At 37.5% G+C, this 23,998-nt stretch overlaps 1 protein-coding gene across 1 annotated transcript in view; it reads right to left on the bottom strand.

The window, feature by feature from the left end:
• LOC135222018 (uncharacterized) overlaps positions 1–23,998 on the bottom strand; it is a 366,510-nt gene that overhangs the window by 24,542 nt on the left and 317,970 nt on the right. The window contains 12 exon segments of the mRNA XM_064260144.1: positions 411–569; positions 6,443–6,562; positions 6,693–7,238; positions 7,419–7,650; positions 8,186–8,306; positions 8,459–8,591; positions 11,142–11,238; positions 11,473–11,595; positions 11,703–11,883; positions 12,445–12,651; positions 13,336–13,509; positions 13,987–14,045. Of these exon segments, the coding sequence (XP_064116214.1) occupies positions 411–569; positions 6,443–6,562; positions 6,693–7,238; positions 7,419–7,650; positions 8,186–8,306; positions 8,459–8,591; positions 11,142–11,238; positions 11,473–11,595; positions 11,703–11,883; positions 12,445–12,651; positions 13,336–13,509; positions 13,987–14,045 (2,152 nt within the window).

Raw genomic sequence — 23,998 nt, forward strand, 5'->3', positions numbered from 1 at the left:
ATGTTTTTTGTACTTTATGAATAATTCTAAGTGTAAATACATCATGGTAGATGTCACTTTTACAGTGCTAACTTATCCTTACTTGTGTCTACTTCTGTCAATAACTAAACATTACAGACTTAGGAGAAATAATGTTGATTCCAAAGGACAATACAGTAAAACGATACACTTGAAATACTTATTGATATGAAGAAAGATGCTCCTGCCTACGAGAGGGGTTCATATTCATAGGAAGGATGTAACAAGACACTAAGATTACTCAAGACCACAAAACTATTGAGTGCTGACGTTTACTGTGACTAAGAGTTGTGGTGTTGACGACCATATTTGACTTACCAAACTTGATTCCCTTCCTGTGTATTTACACAGTAGGAAATTCTGGTTAAATTATAACAACAGAAAACATTTACCTCAATTCCTTCACGGTTAATTATGGAAGAGTCCATCTTCAGAATAGCTGTCTTAATAGTGCGAGGAGGTGGCAATTTGGTCATACCAATATTGATGACATTTGAGCGCTTGGGATCCAGCACTACTATTTCCTTGACTCCTTTCTGTTCTTGTTGCTTCTGTGGGTCAGATAAAACTTGTAAATACAGTGACAAGAAAAGGAAAAATGCAAAATATATTTTTGTACAAAACAAATATTAGAACAACTCTTGTCTTTGGAATGAAAAACTAATGTGATTTGAAGGTTTCAATTAATAAAAACATTTCCAGACATGACTTGAAAAATATTCTTTTCTCTTGACAATTTTATAGCTTATTTCACTAACAATTTTGTAGCTCAACTCTGAGAACTGTGCAAACTAACACAAGGATTGTATACAGACAACACAGGATACACTTGTACTGTACATTCTGTAGTCAGTCAACACATTATCACCCAACAGCCAAATTCTTCAAACCATCACCATAAAAGATGGGACTTGGGAAAAAAGTTCAGCATAACAGTAGGAACATGCTATTCCACCACCATCAAGTGTTTCCTAATCTCTTTAAATTATTGTCAATTCAGCACCACAGCACTTTATAAAACATGGTATACTGAATTTCACAAATGTGAGTCATTGGCAAAAATTACTGTAATAATCACTTACTTGCAAAATCACTTCTAATACGTTACGCTATACCAGTCTTTTCATAATTATGGTATTCTTGTATTGTCAAGTGTCATCTCTAAAGAATGTCTTTTTCCAAATCTATCATTTTACACAACAAAATCAAGGAAATACATTATCATAATACATAATGAGCATTCTCCACAGAATGCGCTTCAAACCATAAGATTTGGAAATCTTGTCTCTTCATAATCAAAATATTCAACCAGTATTTTTTAAACTAAAATTTAACTGGAAAAACCTTTAACTTATGTCAATGAATATTCATACCCATACTAAATTGACTTTGTAGCCAATTATACTATTAACTTGACATAACTGCTCCGTGGTGTAACAAATAGAAGAAAACGATATACTATGTACAGTAAATATGACTTGAAAGTTAATGAAACAGGGAACTTAGGAATAAAAAATAAAAAACAAATAGAAGAATCTGTTTGCATGACAGGGTAGATATATAGTAACACAACAAGTAGCTACCTACAGAAGGGCACACGCACAAAAATAGAAGATGGTAGGGCTTTCTTCTGGCATTAATCACAATGATGGTTTATGGAAAAGTAATATTTTACAAATCTAGACAAAGGGCTTCATGAATCTTTAGAGATCCTAGGTAAACAACAGAAAATATCTTGAAAAGAACAAATTTGAAGATTTTAAGAATGACGTTGAGTTTAAGAACCTCTCTCTCAAAAAAAAAAATAAAATAAAAAATAAAATAAATACGTAAAACAAAACTTCCAGCCAAGTCAGAGAAATTTCATTGCCAGGAGAATAGGCCTCAAAGTATATAAAAAAAACCACTGAAAATACCATTCTGCATTATCATAAGTACACCAGTGAAGTACCCATGAATAGGTAACAAAGATTTAACTTTAAAAACCCATAACTACCATAAAGTTTCATAATACATAAAACATGGCCAATCCATTACACCTTCCAAAATTTGGTGGTGGCAGAAGTTCAATAAGAAATTCAACATTGTAACAAAACTTGAGAATACCTAAGGAGGATTTTTAAGATGCAAAAAGTAATAAATCGGCTGAAATGAAAGAAAAGACAATGAGTAAAACATTACAAGACTGATATCATGCACTTAAGGAGGGCCTAAAAATGGCAACTTTTTTTTTTTATGGTTGGCAAGCCTCAATGTCCCATACTACTTAAGGATCTAACATTTTCTGGGAAACAGCTTAACATAAAACATAAAGGTGCAAAGGGGGAGACAATTCGCACGTCAGGCATATACAATCTTGGGGCACAAGCCTTACTTACCTCCTACAGTCAGCGCCAGCATGGTAATATAGCAAGTGAGATAAATAAAATTGCATTAGCACTTTCAAGTTATTCATTTGACAAATATAAAATGAGAAAAAATTAAAAAAGCTGTTACAATATGAAGCAAAAGATTCATTAATGCATTGGGTTGAAAAAAAAAAAAAGCACTGCAGGATCCAAAAACTGGGTATATAAGATATACCATACTGCTATTATGTCAGCAACAAAAATTCTCGTATATTAGTAAAAATTCAAATACGTATGTATATAAGGTAGCTCAGCAATTAATCTAGCTATCTGTCATGTTTTTGATGCTGCTGAGAGTACTGTCTGGTAATAAACTAAATAAAGTTGGAAGCCTTGAAGCCCTTCAATATATTATATATATAAGTTCCAGAAGTTTCTATGCAATGATCTGATGAACCATATTTACCCATTTCTATCTGTAAAGTTCAAGAAACATTAATGATCACGTATGTTTTCTGTCAAATGAGTCAAAAAGTGAATATAAGTACACGTTTGTCACACAAAAGGCATGCAGTGCTAGGTGTAAATTAGTCCTAATGATAGGCTAATTATGGTGGTCTTTAAAATCAAGGAATTTATTGTAATTTGCTGTAGCTGCCTCTAAATATTAGTAATAAGCTTTTGCATAAACTGAAAATAAGCCATTCCATCATAATGCAATATTACCAAGAAATTTATGGTTTGGCAAATGATCAATGAATTTCTATTATGTTTCGGTTCCTACACCCAAAAAAACTACATATTTACGTTTCAGTTCCTACACTTACAGAACTATTCATGTTTCAGTTCCTATACCAAAAAAGCTACTTAGTATCTATCACAAGAAAACTGATTAAAAAATTGGTTATCTTTTACATCCTACAGTTTCAATTAAAAACTTGTGAACCACATGTGATGATTCTGTATGCATCAAAATATATTTAAAACTAGGACTTGTCCTAAGTCCAATTGTGCATTCCATGCAACACTTGTGGCTTGTATGTTTGCTTGGAAGTTTTCATTCCTGTTATGTATTAAATTTTCTGTAATATCTTAAATGATTTTTCACAATCTACAGTTTTCCCATGATTCATCATAATTGTACTTATTACATTATAACTAGACTCCATAGTCGCACTTCTTTATTCACTTAGGGCTCACCCAAAGAATTTGTTCTTGAATGAGAAGTGACCACAAAGTACATACAAGATTAACGTCCGAGATGTCAGACAGCTAAGTAAGTTGAAACCAAAAAGAAAAAGAAAAAGTACATGGCAGAAAGCAATGCAACATGGTTTGAGGGTATGCTGCAAACAACCTTTAAACAATTTATGTTGTGCTGCACAAAGTAGACTACAACCTCCCTGTATGCCATAGCCTATGATTAATGTGTAATTTTATCTGCACAGAGAAGAGGAAAAAGACCATTCACTTCCAAAGTACACTATGAATGAGATACAAATGGTGAGGTTACTGAGGGCTGGCTATCCCTAGTGGCAACTGCCTCACTCGCAACATACTATCTTGGCCATAATGGCCAGCCCTAAAAGATCTGAGAATTTTGGTTTTGTAGTCTGGTCAAGCTATCTTAAAATAAAGTACACTTAGTGATCCTTTATTTTTGACACTGAATCCGGTGTGTGAAGAAGCAAAACATACACTATGTGTGGATTTTTTTTTTTACATTTTACTTCATAAATACAGTCTGTAAGTCTGCTGAGCACAACACAGAACAAAGACACTTCCAAGACTTATTAGGAACTATCAGTCTTTGGAAGTCTTTGTTCTCTGTTTTGCTCAGAAGGCCTTCAGTATCGTCCACATTAATGTATTATTTTCATGTGAGAAATTAAGGATTGCATTCTTTAAGGAAAAAGTATTCAATCTGGTGAATAAGCTAGAACTTGTATAATGTAAACACAAAAGGAAAATGACTACTACATACTAAGTTCAACTAAGTGTTATAATTAAAATGGTTATTAACTAAGGATTTTTAGACTCAAGTTATCGAAAAAATCATTATTTTGCTGTAGCAAAAATGCCTGCTATCTACTAACTAAAAAAAAAAAAATATTAACATACAAATATTGATGAATACAAATGGCAGGAATTAGAAACTAATACTATTATAATTTCAAACAATGGGAAATTAGCAGCAGTACTTATCTTCAACTAGCCAGATGTACATTTACCTTGGGGTAAGTTTGCCCAACATATTGGAAAAAGATAGGTAGTATAGCCAGTTCATACCTATGAACTCTGGAGTAACCAACCCCTCCACTATTGGTTGCCATTCATGGTACCCCACTCTTAGTTAACAATTTTGGAATGGTCTACTTTCTCAAGTTACAGATAAAATCACACAAATTATGTATTTTAAAATCTTTATGACCTACAAAGACACACTTATTTTACTTATTCTATACTGCTTTTTGTGGTACACTTTTAGCTATGATGAATCATCATGCATACATTAGGCCTAAGGGACATCTCAGCGAGTATCCTTTGTTGCAGGATTCCATAACTCCTAATGTTATGAAAGTGACTGCTGCTTCTGTGAGGTCAAGCAGATGCATGCAGAAAAAACACATCAGATGGACTAGGGGTAGGAGTGGCCCCAAGTTAAAATAAGAACTGAAAAATATGTCCAAACTAAGCAATAGTCAGAGCCCTTTAATAAAGGACAAGCAGCTGAGAGCAATTCCTGACACCTTACGCCTACTGATGACTCAAATTTTGACCAACATCAAAGTGGACTAGCAGTACAGCATAAATAATATATGTTTTGTTATTTATATGAACAAATAAAGGTCTGTATTTGTTTAAGATAAGAATAAATCTACTAGTGTTCTTTAAAATAGTAATTCCAACTTTCAACCTAGACTGAGGAAGCACAAATTTGAGTCAAATATGAAAATGAATTGAACAAGAGAAAAAAATGAGGCAAGGTATAAAAGCTAATCTATTTGATTTTTGACACTGTAAGGAACAATCTCATTTTAATCATAACTTCCATGGATGAGCACTAAGTGGTTCATATACTTTAGTGCAGTTATTGCCCCCACATCTATTGTACATAATCAACTGCTCTGTTTACACTAGGGGTTTGTAGTTAGCTACTCTCCTAATGTAAGTGGTGAAAACATTATGAAGGGAGTTACAGCTGTGTGCTACAGAGCAAAATGCTTGAATGGGACACTTTTATATTTACACTATAACTACCAACTGTAGCCATAAATTGACACTGGTCTTGCTTTACATGGTCTTATGGTTTTCTTAAATGGTTATCTAACCACTCTCTACCTGGCTCATTTAAGCTAAGACAGTGATCTATGTTAGTTACAATGCAGCAGATTATACGTAGTTCTGGAGTATGGTGGCATATCAAAATAACTATCTGGGTGATGGTACATGAGCAAATGCACATCCTGCATACTGCATACATACTTCTTTAATAAGTAAAAGCCATTTAGTACTAATTTAAACTATAGTAATACTCATTATTCCTATTTTTCCCTGCTAAGTCTCTTGTTACTTCTATGCTGTACATTATGAAGGACAATAATGAATCATTGATGTGGCATTGAAGAACTAAAAAGTCTATCTTGAAAAGTTCCTGTTCTTTTCGTAATGAGCTAAATGTACGAGTTCTCCTTCCTTGATAAAAAGTAATATGTCACTAGAAAAGAACCAAAGTGTTAGTTGTATTAAATTCTAAGGTCATTATCCTACAATGTGAGTACTTTATTTGGTTAATAGCCGAATTTGTTAATAAAACTACACGATAATGTGATGTTGATAAAGACATAAATTAATTTCAAACATAACCGCCCAAAAAGTATTAGTCTCAATTGTTGATTATGAACCTAAAACTGCTGTTTAAGAGATTATTCTGTGAAATTGTTCATGCATGTGTAACAGGAATCACAACATGCTCTAGTTACCCTATATTGTACTATATGTACAACAAAATATTATTTAGTCTAGTGGTGAAAAAGAAATATTTCTGTGGAATGATTAAAAATGAGAAGGCTTACCTTTGCTATAATGTCTTTGGCCCTTGACTCAAACAAGTGCTCTAGCTTTTGTGTGTCCACAGGAACCAAGTCAACTTTATCCCATATGCTCCCTTCGGGTATTCGTGGATCCTCTCGTACCTGGAAAGTATTAATATTGTTTTGATTAAGGAAACTTTGTGCTTTGTTTTTTTTTTCTTCCAAGCACCAATGTATGAGATTAGTGTCAGAATGAATCACATACAAGAAGAGGTCATAAACAATTTCTAACCTCTCTCCAGAAAAGTTTAATCGTCTTTTTAGTTTTCTGCGGCTTTGAGTCATCTGCACGTTCGACTCCATTCATCGGGGGTGGAGGAGGTGGCGGGGCATCTCCATCCGCAGAAGGCATTCCTGGTGGGGGTGGAGGAGGTACTCCTCCTGGAGGTGGTGGTGGTGGAGGTGCACCGGTGGGAGGTGGTGGTGGTGGTGGAGCACCAGTAGAAGGAGGAGGTGGTGGCGGAGGAGGAACACCAGTCTGCTGGGTCTCGGGTACGAGTAGATCATCAACCTCGGTGAGGTCGTTAAAGTCCAAATCACAGAGAGTGAGAGGTCTGTTCAAATGCTTGATCAAGAGTTCCCACTGAATATCATTTTCAGATTTCTTTGGTGGTTCTGGTACCTGTATAACTCCCTCTTTAACTTCTCCTTTGGAATGTGATTTTGAGAGGCCATCTTTTATCTTGTTGATTCGATCACTTATGTCACCTTTACGGCCTGGCTTTTCATCATCAGCCCCCTGAGCACTGTTTGAATTCATCATTTTTTCTTGCAGCTCCTGAAATTCAGTAAAACCCTTCAATCATTTGCATCAAATGAACAACACAGAGGGAATCATGAGTAAAATAATGCACTTCTTTTTATCATACCATCAATGAGAAACATAATGAATGCATTCTTTAAATACCTCCAATGTACGGTACTATAAATTAGACAAGAACAAGTAATATTCAGATACCTTAACAGAAGCCTCTGCATTAATTTCTATTGGTATGCGCATATTGTTGTCAACATTTTCTTTGTCATGAAGACTGCATATTCTTGACTTCAGGTCCTGGATGTTCGCCAGAGACTCTCTCCGACCGGCCTCGTCGTCCCGCTTTCCGTACATCATGTCCATCACCCAGGAGGCCTGCTTGTTCAGGCCTGACATCTCACTATTTTTGCGATTCTCATCTTCTACGTTATTGCTGTAAAAATGGGAAAGATTGTCATTTTATACAGTGTATATGACACAGAATAAACAAAGGTGATAGCGGTATAGTATATTACTCTCTGACAAAATACTAAAAGATGTTCCGTTTTACCCTGATACCTACCCACTATTTCCCATGAAACATCTCAACTTTCTAAAATATTCATGTCAATCGTTAATAAATTTGGAGATTCTTCAGTATTTATTTTGATGCTTCTAACATAAAACACTGTATAATTAAATGTAAATGTTACACATTACAAATACGAGGAAAGCATTTAAAAAATCAAGTTATAAGTACTATACATAATACCACACGAATTAAAACGCTCAACACCAGCATATCTTACTTTTCACCAGCTCAGGTATGAGTTCTCATCAATTCTAAAATAAAATGTAGGAAAGAACAAGTAAAGCGCAAAAACAATTTTGAAAAGAAAGAAAAAGACAGGACATCAGAGATGAATGCTAACCGTTAACAGCCATTGAGGCCAACTATTAGCAGCTGTCCCATTTACCAAGATACTTACTCAGAAGACTGAGAGCTGCGGCGACTTTCATTGATAGTTTCTTGTTCATTTATGAAAGTCCTGTGCCTCTCTGCGCGTTCACGGCGCCTGCGCAAAGCTGGTGTTACACCGGCTTCCGCATCTAAATAAAATATGTACAGATAAAAATGGAACTTATCATAAGCAATGATCAGTGCACAAATATTCTATTGTATACATTTAACCTGGCCTTTGAATGAGCAAATGCTATAGCAGATGTTGTAAGTGAACGCAGCAGTTTTTATAAATACTCACGTTTTACACCCCCTAAGTCATCCTTTGGAATGCCGAAAGATTCTCCATTAATATTGATTACTGTTACGTGATCTTCATCGCTACTGGACCTTCTGCCATCTCCTTCCTCCAATGTAACGCCTAAGGAGTTGCCCTGGGGAAACAATTGACTTCGTAAATGCACAGCCAAAGATAAGAAGATGAATAAAAAGTAGAAAACAAACATTTTTAAACCTTTAATACTATTTCATATGTGGAATGGAATATGTACACAAATTCAGTTACTCTGTAACAGTGTATAGTATACTTTTTCATTAAAGAGTAAGCTCATTACAGTGCTGAAAATGAAATAGTGTAACTTTTAAGCTTATTATATAGTGATATACAAAATGCCTACTAAACAACAGGATGTATGGTATTTTTCGTTGTAACATTAATGCGTAAGGAATATGAACTGAACTGAATATAGAATATAGTAGGCCAAAGGCCAAGCAGCACAGGGAACTATGAAGTCATTCAGTGCTGAAATGGAAATTGACAGTAAAAGGTTTGAAAGGTGTAACAGGAGGTAAAACTTGCATTCAACTATGAATCAACTGTTAGGAGAGGAGGGAAAGTCAGATGGAAGAAAAAGAATATGAAAAGAGGTACAGTAAAAGGAACGAAAGGGGTTGCAGCTAGGGGCCGAAGGGACGCTGCAAAGAACCTTGGGTAATACCTACAGTGCATGAAGTGCACTGTTGGGTATTACCCCCTTACGGGAGTCAGGAATATGAGTACTGTATTGGTATTAACTTGCACATGCCAGAACCTAATAAGGGGAAGTCCCTCCCACTACAACAATCGGTTTTGACTTTCTCTGAGGAGGAGGGTGCTAAAAAAAGACATTTACATTGGGACATTGAAATAGTTCAATATACAGCTGAACGGCACTTTTATGAGGGAGGGATATGAAGCTCTCTCTGAAGCACTACAGGTCCAGGAGTAAGTTGAAATCTTGATTGAAATGTGATATTTTTTGACAGTTTCAGAACCCAAACACCATGTGTTCATGCCATAAGTGATCCAGGTTGGCATGTCATGACCAACACATTTTTAATCATGCATTATCACTGCAAGAACAACTAGGCATCATTTCTACCTAGTATAGTGTAAATGAAAAGCATGACCTTCGCCATTACAAGCTATTTTTGTATTGGAAGCATAAATGTGGCGGTAACCTTCCAATCAGGAAGTCGATCTCCTCCATTCCAACTCAACCGAAGGTAAAGTCTTCCTAATTAACTGATGGTGTCAGTGTTTACTCGTTACTTTCCTCTCAGTTACATTTATTAGGTAGTCACTATACATCAATACTACTTTGGAAGAGGGGAAACCATAAGGAAGATAGCCAAATGAGTGCAGTCCAGTTAACTGATTCTCCAATTAACCTACACAAGGAATGAAAACCTGGTTGAAGAGGAACTAAGTAAAATAAAAAATGACTACCCTCTTCTACTTCTACAGTCACATCTGTATACATATATGGAGGGAGTAACAGAAAACTCTAAAGCCCATTGATTGCATCTTAAAACACTAAAGGGACATATAGGTATTTATATAACAGAACTAGTTAGCATAGCTATCGGTGACACAGAAACCTGCTGACATCTGCACTTTGTAAATAGTGCAGAATTTAATAGGCTACTGTACTCGTCAGAGGGAAATACTAAATGGGTTGACGTCACTGTTGCTTAACCGTTGGTTTGTGCTTGACTACCCATTTAAAACGGTTCAGACTTTATCTGATTGAAAATTATGCCGAACAAGAATTTATAACTTCAAGAACATGAACGTTGTATAGGCATAACTTCCGTTATATATCAGTACTGAATGACACTATAAGGGAGGTATGACAATAATACAACACAACTTCAAGAGAACCATTCATTCAAGAGAGGCCTTTATGTTTCTGAAAGAACATGTGATACCTACATATTTCTTCTCCTGTTCCCTCTCAGGTGTTAATTCCATTGTGCTTTGCTATACAAGGTTGTAAGAAAAGAAAATTATGTCTTCATTACGATGATGAAGTTGAACACTGACTTACTCCTACTAAAGTTATTCATTAGCTTCATGAAGTTAGTTTGGTATGTAGGGTAGTACTTTAAAATTATATTTACATAATATACTATACTATGAACTGCGTTGTTAAATGCCTTGGCAAGGCAGAAACTGGAAAAAAGCTAATGTTTGCCTTCACAAACAATACTAAACAAGGTAGAATCATATCTGTTAATCCACAGAACAGACATTACCCTTGATACCCAGCAATTTAAGCTTTAAAAAATCTAAGTTTTTAAGTTACATAGAAGTGTGTTAGTTACACACACAAACTGATCAAGAATACACACCAACTGAACATTTTTACTGTTTAGAGACAATATTAAATCATGTAACATTCATTCTTACGTATTTCACAATTTTCCACCCTGAAGAAGAGTTGTGTGATTCTCAAATATTCTTACCCAAAACACGTCAGGTCTATTTCTAAAATCTCACTTCCAATTCAACCAAAATGAACTGAAACCACACGCCTTCATAAGAAGCACCCTTGGGCTTTGGCTCCTTTCACAGAATCGCTTTTTGTCAAGTCGAATGATAAACAGTAGTTCAACGATCAAGCGTATTCATTTGCTTTAAACAAAATCCATAAAACTCTTACCTTATTCAGTTTGGTGGGCGATGGTGACTGATGATGTCTGCGAGACTTTCTACGATCATTTGCATCACGATCTGTTGAGCTTATGCGAGGTACTTGTCTGCAACGTTAATTGTGATTATTAGCACAGTAACTTTAAAGAAAAATTAAAGCTCTTATTTCTGAATGTACAGGCTGCTATTCTCACACTGGTTGTCAACCTAAAAGGCATACGAACACATGAATACGTGTAAAAAAAGTATCTTCAATTCTAGTTCATGATAAGTCGTCCAAATAACTATCCACTGCTATTACAATATATAATGGAACAATACCTGTCAGTGATGCAACTAACCTTATAGTGGGATCGATCGTCGTAGTGCGGCATATGTCGTCACCATCCTCATACGACAGGACAGCCTCATAAATAGTGAACTGCTGCAACAAGTCCAGATCACTGTCTGGCCTATGCATGTACCTGCAAGATGATCACACCATTCATTTCAGTCCTACTGGTGAGCATTTGGAAGCATCTACACAACCTCAGAGAGAGAGAGAGAGAGAGAGAGAGAGAGAGAGACTTACTTCTCGACGAGGACTTCCAGGCCTTGTTCTTCCAAGTAATCCGTCTGGTCATAGTACGTGTCTTGGTCAGGTATGCCATTCAAGGTCTTGTTGACTAGCGTCATGGCATAGGTAAGAAGTTCCATGTCCGAATTCTCGTGGCCCTCAAGCAGCCTCATGATAGTGGTCCACGGTAGTTCCCCTATGAAAAAAAAAATCGAGTTATAATACAGAAACGTCCTTTTCGCAAACACGTTGAAAAAAATAAGCAGAGCATTCTAAATGTATAAAAAGGTCCAGACTGCAATTCAATCCATCCTCCATATATCTAGGAGACTATTCCTACTTAATCCTATAAAAGCATACTATACTTAAGAGGTTTAAATAATGAAGGGTGCTTTGAATAAAGATTTTTCATTATCTTTGTCCCCCGTAAGGAGGTATTGCCATCAGTGCACCTCACAGGGTGCGCAGCGTGCCTTCGGTCCCTAGCTGCAACCCCCTTCGTTCCTCTTACTGTACCTCCGTTCAGATGACCTGTCTTCATTCTTGCTATCCATTCTCTCCTAACAATGATTTCAAAGTGCAACTGCTTTGAGGTTTCCTCTCGTTACACCTTTCAAACCTACAAACTCTCAATTTCCTTTCCAGCACCGAATGACCTCACGGATCCCCATAGGTCCCAGCGCTTGGCCTTCACTCTCTATTCCATTCTAAAAGACCAGAGAAAATCCAAAGACACACAACGTCACGACATACACACCTCTCGACGAATCTACAGTCTCGATGGCCTTCACGAGGATGAGCGCGTTCGATTCGGTGTACTCGACGAACACCAGCAGCAACTTGAGGGCCGTCTTCACCACCAGGCGGTACTTGGAAGTGATCAGCGAGTACAGCCACTGGATGGTCTCCTGGTGTTCCATCACACCGTTCATGCCGTCCACGTACAGCATGACCTGACCCAAAGCTGGGTACGAAAAACAGTTACAAGTTACTCAAGGAACAAATAATGTTGAACGGAAAAAAAGTTACACATTTCCCATGAAACACATTTTGAATTACGAAAATTATGTTGAATAAGAGAGACACATAAGTCAACGATCAAATATAAATTTCCAAAAATACGTTGAATAAGAGAAAAAAAGAATTACACGGAACGGATAAGAATTAACAAAAAATATGTTGAATAAGAGAAAAGGTGTTCCATTACTCAAGTTACACATAAAATTTACCAAAAGTGTTCATGAGCAGAGCAACATGATGTAATGTCAAGGAGGAGTAGGGGGGAAACAGGAACTTAAGATACTCTCCAAGTTGAATGAATAAAACAAAAGCATGAAAAAATAACTTGTCTGGCTAAACAACCAAAAATTTATTTTATATAATAATTTTAATTCTTAAACTATGATTTAATCTAAAAAAAACTGTTCCCTGAATATTGAGGCTTTATAGAATATATGGGTTTTAATATATTATATAAAAGTAATGGTACCCAATACGTAAACAATATACAGAGCCGAATTCCACTCAGTTATACATCATTCAACGGCTTCAGTATCGGCTCAATATAAAAATCAAGTGATAGAGGACAACAAGAAAAAAAATCATTATCTATTTTCGGTTTTGGGAAAAGGTTAAGAGCCGTACTGACCTCTGAGGATGTAATTCTGGTAGTTCTGGTCAGCTGACGACCCGACTTTGATGAGACAGGTGAGGCCATCGTTCTGGACGAAGGCGTGGACCAGGTCCTTGTCGTCCTGGAAGATCTGCTTCAGGGAGAACAGCGCCCTTCGGAGTTCGCGACCCTCCGAATTGAGGAGCTTCTCTGGAGGAGTGGGCGAGAGATCAAGACACGAGTCAGTCCATGAAATAAAAAGAGAATAAGCTTTCTATCGTCAAGTAAAGCCTGTACTAACGACATTACTGTAATACAATACTGACACTGTAAGTCCTCCTCGTTGAAATGATGTGATTAGAAATCTAATGTCTTAATCTGGACACACATGCATTAGTTCTCTTTAATCTTGCTGCACTAGAGATACAATGTTTCATTTCCCTCAAATTAAAATTTCAATTTCACTTGCAAAATACATTTAACTGACAGGAAAATAACCGGCGTAAACTGAATCAGTTACTGATGCATCTAAAAGCACACTTATTAAAATCTGCTGAAGTCTCGGACATTGTACCGTATTTTACAAATCAATTTCGCCAAATGCTATACAGTGTAATGAATGGGAGGACGACGCCCTACTACTACTTCTGTATGAAATGAAAAAAAAGGACAAAATCACAAACTTACCGATGATGGCGTGGACCCGAACGGATAACTGAGTTCGGAGAATGATCGCATTCTTCTTACTGCAAAGGAAAACAAAAACAGACCGTTTAATTACTCTATACGAATGAATCTCATGAAATTCAAAAAAACAAGTGTTTATATTGTGTATAGAAATACATAGTACACACACAAACAAAGGCGCCAAAACCCTTAAACATGTATACATACACAGTCTCTCTCTCTCTCTCTCTCTTCTCTCTCTCTCTCACATTATATATCTTATATATATATATATATATATATAGATATATATATATATATATATATTATATATATATATAAAATTTACACTAGTATAGCTTAAGGCACTAAAAATAAAAATAGAATCAAAGTGCCAAAATCCCTAGAACATGTATAATACACACACACACATACACACACACACCACACACATATATATATATATATATATATATATATTATATATATATATACACATACATATATATATATATATATATATATATATATACATATATACAATGTAAACATATACATTATGTATACATATATACATATATATAAATGTACACTCTAGTATAGCTTAAGGCGCTGAAAATTACCCACCCACTCACACAAAAACCACAAAAATCATGGCGCCAAAACCCCTTAAATATGTACAATATCCTACTCATCTGAGTCTGTCCTACTTAAACAGAAAAAAATGTAAATAATATGCACATAGCGAACGACGGTACTGACACAGTTGCCTCTGTCAGTAATTATAGATTCACTCGTTGTATATATAAAAAAGTAAAAAAATAAAATAAAAAAAAAACTGAAACCCGGGGAGGAAAGAAATAACATAGCGACGAGAACGACTGAGCCTTAGATAAACATGATAGGAGCCAAGTCTTCGCCAGTATATTGAAGCTTAATTAAAAAAATAAAACACATTTCATCTCCGGTTTAAAATTCCCGTCTCTCTTCAAATCCAGGTTAGACGAGCTTATGTGTTTCTAGTAGGCTCTATCAATGCCTGGCTGTACGTGATTCATAGTACCGTGCCGTGTCACTTCACAGCTCGGTTATTTAAGGGCGCTTCTAGTTACATATATAAATATTAAACATGAATCTCCAATTAGCTTTCACGTTTGCATAATGTTTACCTAGTCTCTCTCTCTCTCTCTCTCTCTCTCTCTCTCTCTCTCTCTCTCTCTCTCTCTCTCTGTCTACCAAGGTCCTTTTTCGCAACATTACGAAATCAAATTCCACAAACTGTCCCTTCAGTCAGATACTCTGTCTATGCATGTAAGCCTGGTCCTTCTTCAAGGCTCCTTGGGGCATCTGGTCTTTCAGCTGCATGTGACCCATTTCCCCAGATGTATAAATGATACATACAGCATCCTTCCACGGGTCACGTAGGAACAGCAGCTACTGCTCTCCGGCAAGTATTAATTAAACTCAAATGATGCCATGATTCACAGAGAAAATCTGGCGTCCTGTTTATCCCTTTTCGTTCTTGTGCCCATTCACGAGGTGCTGTTCATTTAAGAAATATCTGAGCTATTTCAGTATATAGTGTAGGTACAGTAGGATTTTATAACAAAGATATTGTTAGAACACGTAAATCTCTTTCAAGGCACAGACTTACATTTGAATTTATATTCAAGTACATAACAGATTTGGTCTGTAGAGCGAGTCTCTATGACTAATCCCCAAGTAAATATCTACGAGGCAACCTTACAGAGAGAGAGAGAGAGAGAGAGAGAGAGAGAGAGAGAGAGAGAGAGAGAGAGAGAGAGAGAGAGAGAGAGAGAAATTTCCTCGAAATCTACCCTCACAGAACGTGCTCTCAGCATCTAGAGGGAAAGATTTCTAATGGTACGGAACTCAAGGACTGACAGCGTCAACTATAGAGGTTCGTCAAGGAGCTACTACAAATCGTCTGTCAATCTACTCGGTTGTAATAGAAGAAGAAGAAGACGAAGAGGACGAAACAGAAGCGAGGGAGACTGGTGTCCCTTACGAGGGCTTGGAAACAATGGGTCTCAAGTGCTGAGTGCTGACACTATGGTTCTGTATCTTCTATATCTCCTCAGTGTTGTTTTCTATTCTCAGCCTCTCCTGTTGTGGTGCGATCGAAGATCTGCGTGTCACAAGGGCTTGTAAATACATACAGAAAGGAGTTAAACATTTAAAGAAATATAAAAAAAACTCTGACGCCACTATATTCTTTTAATAAAATACACTACACACATCAGCCTATTCTGTCTCTGCCATACCACATTAACACACACATACATATAATATAGCAGGAATCACAACGGTTTCTTAATGGGCATAGAAAGGTTTATAGTAAAAGCAGCTATCCAGCTATGCAGTAAAAATGCTAAAATCAAAACAGTTCACTTATATTCTCACCTAAAAAGTTTATATTTAAGCTTGACAAGCTAGTTATTAACATCTGAAGATCTTTGAATTGACGTCAGTATTCAGTAAACGTGTTACTTATCAAACTACATTCTTACTGTAACTTCAAACTACATTCATATTGTAACTTCCAAGTTACGTCATGCAAGCGACAATGGCAGTATTTCCTAGGGGAAGACAGACCATCCCAGGCTGGATAACGGAATCGATCATCCACGGGCCACTCGATTGAACTCCACTCGCTCACACGAGCGAGGAGGAGCCAGGCAAAGCCTCGATAACAAGCCTCCTATTTTGGTCAGCCGTTTATGTAAACCTACATTCTTGCGCTGACTTAAGATACACACAGTATTAGGTTAGCGCAGACAAGTGACCTACAGTGTTTACACCTCCTTGCAGGACGGTAGAAGAAAATAAACCTGCTACTGTATTCCTCAGGATATTAAGAGGGGAACACCTCCTCTCTTTCTTCTCAGATTTGGTGATTTTGACTGCTCGTGGTGTCAGTCGGAAAACATAACTCTTATATATACCTTTTCAAAATAAAACTTGACTATTGAAAGCTTCTACTTGGGTTGAAGACCAAGATGGAAAAAGTATGGCGAGATTTAGCTTTCTATTTGTGTACATTTGGGTATGTTATGGGTCTATGTGAAATTACGGTTGATACTTTTTCCCACATCTTTTTCTGTACGTTAGAAAGCGTATATCTGTGAAAACTCTAAAGTCGTCGGATCAGTTGTTCCTCTACTTCAGTATATAATATACTGTATATACTACGCAGTGTTATAACTTGCAATTTGTGCCTTACTTTGGATACGTTTTCTTATAACGAGTCAGTCCCAAGACGCGCAAAGTGGTAAAGAAACCAAAAAAGGATTTCCGTATCTTAAACATGTCTGGGAATTATTCTAGGGGTACAATCTCATGTCATTTAAGGCAGAATCATATCATTTCTACTCAAGATATTTTATTCCAACAATTACCTACTATATATTTTCTCAAGAATTTCATTCCATTTTCCTTTCATACCTGGTTTCTGTGACGGCCTGCATCTACAGTGTGAGTAATAATAGTTAATTAGTAGAGAACAGTGAAGGGAAACTGTAGTCTCGAATAGAAATATACATCATAGTGATACTCGAGTGCCCCTTAAAGTACGAGAAACTTCCAAAAAATAAATAAAAGTGTTCATGTAATTGAAACATATGTACAGGATCTCAATTGCAGATTATGCAATTGGGATCATATATAAACATTATATATATATATATATCTATATATATATATATATATATATATATATATATATATATATATATATATTAGAATATATATATATATATAATATAATAATATAGAATCTACTGGTCATTTTCACCAGATACACATGTAACTGTAATAGCCACAATGCCCTCTTAACTTCTCAAATTCTTTGTTTCCTTGAAAGTTGGATCTCAAGGCTTTACAAGCGTATACAAAGGAGCATATATCATGCTCCTTTGAATATGATACATACATTTCATGTTGAAATGTATGTATCATATATCTGGCACTGTGAAGAATATCTGTGAGTTAGGAGAAGGCTAAAGAAATTAATGACTGTAAATGAATTCCATCACTTAGCCGATGTGTCAGAAAATGAGAGAGCGAGAGGAAGAGTAATTAATAAAAAACACAAATTCAGTCACTTCAGGTCGACCTATAACAACTGTCTGATTCTGAGTTCTGGCGAGTTGAAAAAAAAAATGTCTCCAACAAAATAGATGATTTTTTGTGTCCATAATGCAAACAAAGGCTCCGTCGAAGGGTAAAGAGCAGGACCCACTTAGAGGCCCCAGGGAGGGCGACTGCCTCCCGCGGGTGTCGCCTTACGCATTCAGGTGAAGCTCCTGCCCAGCCAGAACCCAATGTAGGACTTCGTGGGTCCTGGCACGGGGGTCCGGCTACTACAGAGCCCGAGAGACGACTACTGCCATTCTACACCGACGAACTCGATAATGACAAGTAAAAAATGCGCCTCGGTTTCTTCGGCGCAATGGAGTTTACCATATGGTGGTGGCCTCAGCCACACCCCATAAAACTCTTAGCCACGGTCCAGTGGTGGCCTATGTTTTGGTATGTTTGACGATTGGATAGTAGATAACCAACATCCCAATTCGCAGCCCTTTAGCCTCGGTAGTTTTTAGTAACTGAGGGCGGACAGAAAAATGCGGACAGACAGACAGACAGACAGACAAAGCCATTTCAATACTAGTTTCCTTTGACAGAAAACTAAAATGACCAGAGAAACATTACCAAACGCGCGAAAATGACCATCACTTGATGAGCAAGAGTGTAACTCGATCTTGATTATACGGTAGGTGAATAAACGCCACATTTACGTAATATTTAATGTACAGGCTTCTAACTGATCTATCGTTCATCAAGGCACTGCGAGGAGGCAGGCGTTCCTAATCAATTATACTTAGGAATATTATATTTCACCGTCGCTACTTCGACACTTGACAGATTCACCTTGAGAAAACTTTCGGTGTCCGGTCACGACCTGTATGACGACAATTTGATACTCATTCTGATTTTGAAAAACCTAGAAGATATATATCCAGGATATCTGCTGTGAAAGGTGATTCATGACTAAGGAACCATTTCCCCAAAAATATCAGTACTTTGATGGATCTTTTTTCTCAAATTCTTGAATATCAATCAAACGGATTTGCTCTTTTTTCCATGATGACAAACAAACTAGTGGGAGAAAATCAATGGAGAAAATATATGGAAGTGAAAGGGAAACTGACGGTAGAAGTTTGAAATGCGCAACGGGAGGAAAACCTCAAAGCAGTTGCACTACGAATCCATAGCTAAGAGAGGGTGGAAAGAAGGAAGACAGAGAATAGGAAAGGCGGTACAGTAAATGGAATGAAAGGGGTTCTAGCAAGTGATCGAAGGGACGCTGCAAAGAGCCTCAAGTAATGCCCACGGTGCACCGCATGAGGTGCACTGACGGCACTACCAACCTACGGGAGAAGTAGATATGAATTTGAAAAAATAATTGTGTTGTTGCATTCATTATGTTCAAAGGATTTTGAGAACACAGATGTCAACATCGCCCGATAATGTAGACGGAATCCAATGATCACTCGGAGACTCAGACATTATTATTATTATTATTATTATCATCATCATTCAGAGAGGGAGTCGTCAAGACTATACCGACTAATTGAGTAACTTCATCACACAGTAATGAGGACTCAATGCCCTGAGAGATCAGCCTCGTTGAAAACCATTAGGGCTAAATTCTTCATGATAGAATACGCTCTGAGAGAGAGAGAGAGAGAGAGAGAGAGAGAGAGAGAGAGAGAGAGAGAGAGAGAGAGAGAGAGAGAGAGAGAGAGAGGATTCTTTGAAAATTTAGCATCTTAGATTCTGAGCCTGCTAAACATCATGCAACCTGTTCGCTGTGTAAAATGAAAAAGGTAATTCTGTGGAATGTGCATTGCATCCTAGAATTTGCATTGCATGCTGGAATGTGCATTAAATCTGGGAATGTACATTGCATCCTGGAATGTGCATTAAATCTGGGAATGTACATTGCATCCTGGAATATGTATTGCATAGTAGAATGTGCATTGCATCCTGGAAGTACATTAGGTCCTGGAATGAACATTACATCCTGGAATGTGCATTGCATCCTGGAATGTCCACTGATCTGGGAATGTGCATTGCATTCTGGAAGTACATGACATTCTGGAATGCATTCCATCCGGGAATGTGCATTGCGTCCTGAAGTACATTGTATCCTGGAACGTGCATTGCATCCGGGAATGCAAGGAGAGTCCGGCAAGGCAAAGAAGCAACAGGAGCCCTGCGGAGGATCCGCGAGGGGCACACGTGCGTGCGTTTTGCGTTCGCTGGGGTGGGCACTAAGTAGGCAGAGGTGGAAGCCTTAATTGAGCTGGTTAGGAGGAACAATGACAAGCAACGGGGCACAAAGGCCCAACGTGGGTGTCGGGATGTGCTTTATTTCCTGCTTGGAGGACTGCCATATTTATCTGCGATAAAAAGGATGAGGCTTGAGTGCTTAAGCGAGTCCAACGGAATTGTTAAATGACGTCCATTCTGCTAAGTAGTCGCCTCCATAGCAGAGGGAGCCAGTAACGACAAACGAATGCACTAATGAATTGAAGTATTCATTCAACATTAAACTGCACTCGAAGGTCAATAGGTACCGAGTCGAGAGCTTTATCTATAAACGAGACCGAAGGTGGGTCACTTGCATCGTGAGACGGAATGTCCCTCTGTGGGACCTTACGTCCAAATGATTACCAAAGACATATCATTGATGCTTATCTCCTTTAAAGTCCCCTCACGTCGGGCCATCTGCGACACCACTATACCGAATCTCAAGCGGCCACTATCAGGTACCGAAAGAGACCCTAACAAGCGTCCTTCATTTTACGACGTGCTTCTCTCATACGACTTTCTTCCTCATTTCTTAACTCTCTTTATCGCCCTTATTTGGTTCCTCTGTCTCTTCTGTTTATCGGTTTCTTTGGATTTTGTTTCGTGGTCGTCGGGTTGTCTACGCTCTCGATTTTCATTTACATTAAGTGATTTGGCTAACTTTATTACTATTGATTTATATATTTTTTGTTCTTTTATTCGGTACACAAAGATGCCACATTTCTCATAACTCAGTGAAAGTAAAGACGAATCATACGCGTGTCTCTTTAAACGACATAATATTGCAAGATTCCCTCCTCCAAAGTCCCACGGATGAAAACGAAGGGCGGCTCTCCAACAAGCAAAGAAGCTGTCGTGCACATTTGCGAAAATATTCATCCAAATGCACACAATGAATTTGCGTGCGTGCGTCTCTCTCTCTTCTCTCTCTCTCTCTCTCTCTCTCTCTCTCTCTCCTGGCGGTCCACGAAGGCGGATGAGGGCTTACATCAAGAAGGGTTTGAGCTCCTCGCAAGCAGGAAGATTCGTGCCGCATCCCCTCGTCGAGTTGGCGTAATAGATTTCATGAGGAGAAGGCGTTGTTGGTAACTCGAGTGGAACGCATTTCTCAACGGCTGATTTACCCCGCCAGGAAGTCGTCGAGATTTATATTATATACACTACATACCCGGTAGACAACACAACTTCATTGATGGCGGTGACATTTGCTAAAACGGCAAAGACACGTGCAAGGCTCGTCAGAGGGTTGGGAGTCGGTACCCTTTTCTCTCTCTCTCTCTCTCTCTCTCTCTCTCTCTCTCTCTCTCGTTATGAAGATGTCTGCAGCGTTGTAAAGTCCCACTGGAATACGTGATTTCTCGTTTGGAAAGTGACAAAAGAATTTCGCTGAACACGTCGTCAATGATGAAAGCTAACCAAAATGTACACAAAATATGTACTTGATTTTTCTTGTACTTAACTACAAGGTAACACCGATATACTATACATACTACACCGAACGTTAACAAAATGCAAACAACTCCTAATTTACAGAACCAAATCTTGTCTGTGAAATAGAAAAGGCATTATACGCCCGTCAAATAATAATATGAAAAGAAAAGAAAAGAACACGAAACGCTGGACAGCCATAGCCAACGGGGAACATGACAAAAGCAACCTTTGTCTGAAGCGCCGAGACGCACTGGTTTAAGTATAGTAGGAGGGGCGTCCTCCGGAGTAAGACCTCCCATTACAAAATGAGCCTTAACTTTCGGGATTTCTTGACCTTTGGGCAAAAACCAGGACTCTCGTCTTTTTTTAGTCATTTCTGGCACAAAGCAAGACTTTGCTTGCTTGAATGATTAAAAAACTAATAAAAGAATAGCAGAAATGGGATGACCCCCTTCTTAAGCTGTACTGTACATTTCTTGACGTTACTTGACATTTTATGTTTCCAGACAAACGTCACTGGCCCAAGCACAAGTATCACATTTATTTACTGATATACTAATGGAAATGCGGTTACCTTTTCTAAAAGACACCTTTTTTTTTCTAGAGTCAAACTACCAGTTTCTATTAGTTCCTTCAACGGATGTTATAAGAAAAAATGAAGAAAACACGAGTTTAATACTAAGTAAAACACAAGATTGTTCTTAAAGCAAAGTTGTACTCCAGTGGAGACATAAAACATCCGCTGCACATCCAGGAGATGGAATTATGATAATGTGACCAAAGGACAAAGTTCAAAGAAACATCAATAATATTTACAACCTATTGTTGGTGCTGGCGCTCTGGCAATCAAAGCACGTTTGAATGGATGACAAAAAGAAATTCTCTCTCTCTCTCTCTCTCTCTCTCTCTCGTGTTGCAGAAAGGATATCACAGTGTAATAGGATAATGAAGGCCCCTCCAACATCGCAATCATAATTTAGTCAAGTGAAATACAGATCATTAAATCATCCGTCAGGATGCTTTCATCAAGTCGTAAAAGGCAATAATTTCGACGAGAACGAAGAAGCACGCAAATAAAAACGCCCCGGACGAGATAAACACACGATGAATAAGCGCAAGTATAGGTATACTGTACCCTGAGAAGCGAAACAGAAGCATTATGATGAAAATATTCATGACTGACGTAATGAAACAACGAGGCTTCTCTCTCTCTCTCTCTCTCATTCCATTCCGTCGCGTTGTAATTAGTGAGAAGTCTATTTCGTTATCAAGGAATGGCTTTCTTACGCTTAATGACCGGGCACCTGACCTCATCACTAAGTCATTAAGTTGTGATTAGTCAGGCAACAATGAAGATGCATTCCCACGGGAGCTCTTCGTTCTCTCCTGGGCAAACGACCGAAATTCCGCAGGGCATACAAAAAAGAAGTTTAAATTGCAAAAAAAAAAAAAAAAAAAAAAAAAAAAAAATGGAATATTTAAACTGCAAGAAAAAAAAACGGCATATTGTCGTATACACATTACTGGAGCGAATCAGATTCATTCAATGTCTCAATCTTACGTTCACTGCCCACTATACTTTGCAAGAAATATTTTCTGTCCCGTACAAAAGCTGGTGGTTTGGTTCTTTTTTCATTTCGTATTATTTACTCAGCGTTACAACGACTGCCATTACCTCGACTGTCTCCTTTACAGCATCACATATCACTGATTAAATATATTTATAATTTTCTAACTAATCCTAACCGTATAAGTTTTAATATTGGTGTTAACACACACGGATTCCTTTTTAATGTTTTATGAATTTTAAATAAAGTATATCAGATTTTTAACTTTTTTAAACCTAGCTTTTTTGGGCACTAGCTAATCTGGAACTAGCTGTCTTGGACAAGCTATTTTGGTACACTAGCTATTGTGGTATGGTAGCTATTTTGGAATTAGCTCTTTTGAACTAGCTATTTTAGGACTAGCTGTTTAGTGCGTTGCAAATGAAACCGAAACAATATCAAATAAATGAAGACGGCCCCTATCAAATATAAGATATTGGCAACCTCTAACAACGTTTAAAGGCGCATTGGTGGTTCTCTCATTTTCCCTTTGAGGAATTTACTAGGAGACATAATATATCTTTCGTAAGCATCCTATAACTAATTTTGAAAAAGTTGAAAAGATAATATCAGTACAAGAGCGGGAGGTTAGGTTATAC

The sequence above is a fragment of the Macrobrachium nipponense genome, chromosome 3 (assembly GCF_015104395.2).
Source record: "Macrobrachium nipponense isolate FS-2020 chromosome 3, ASM1510439v2, whole genome shotgun sequence".
Lineage (NCBI taxonomy): Eukaryota > Metazoa > Arthropoda > Malacostraca > Decapoda > Palaemonidae > Macrobrachium > Macrobrachium nipponense.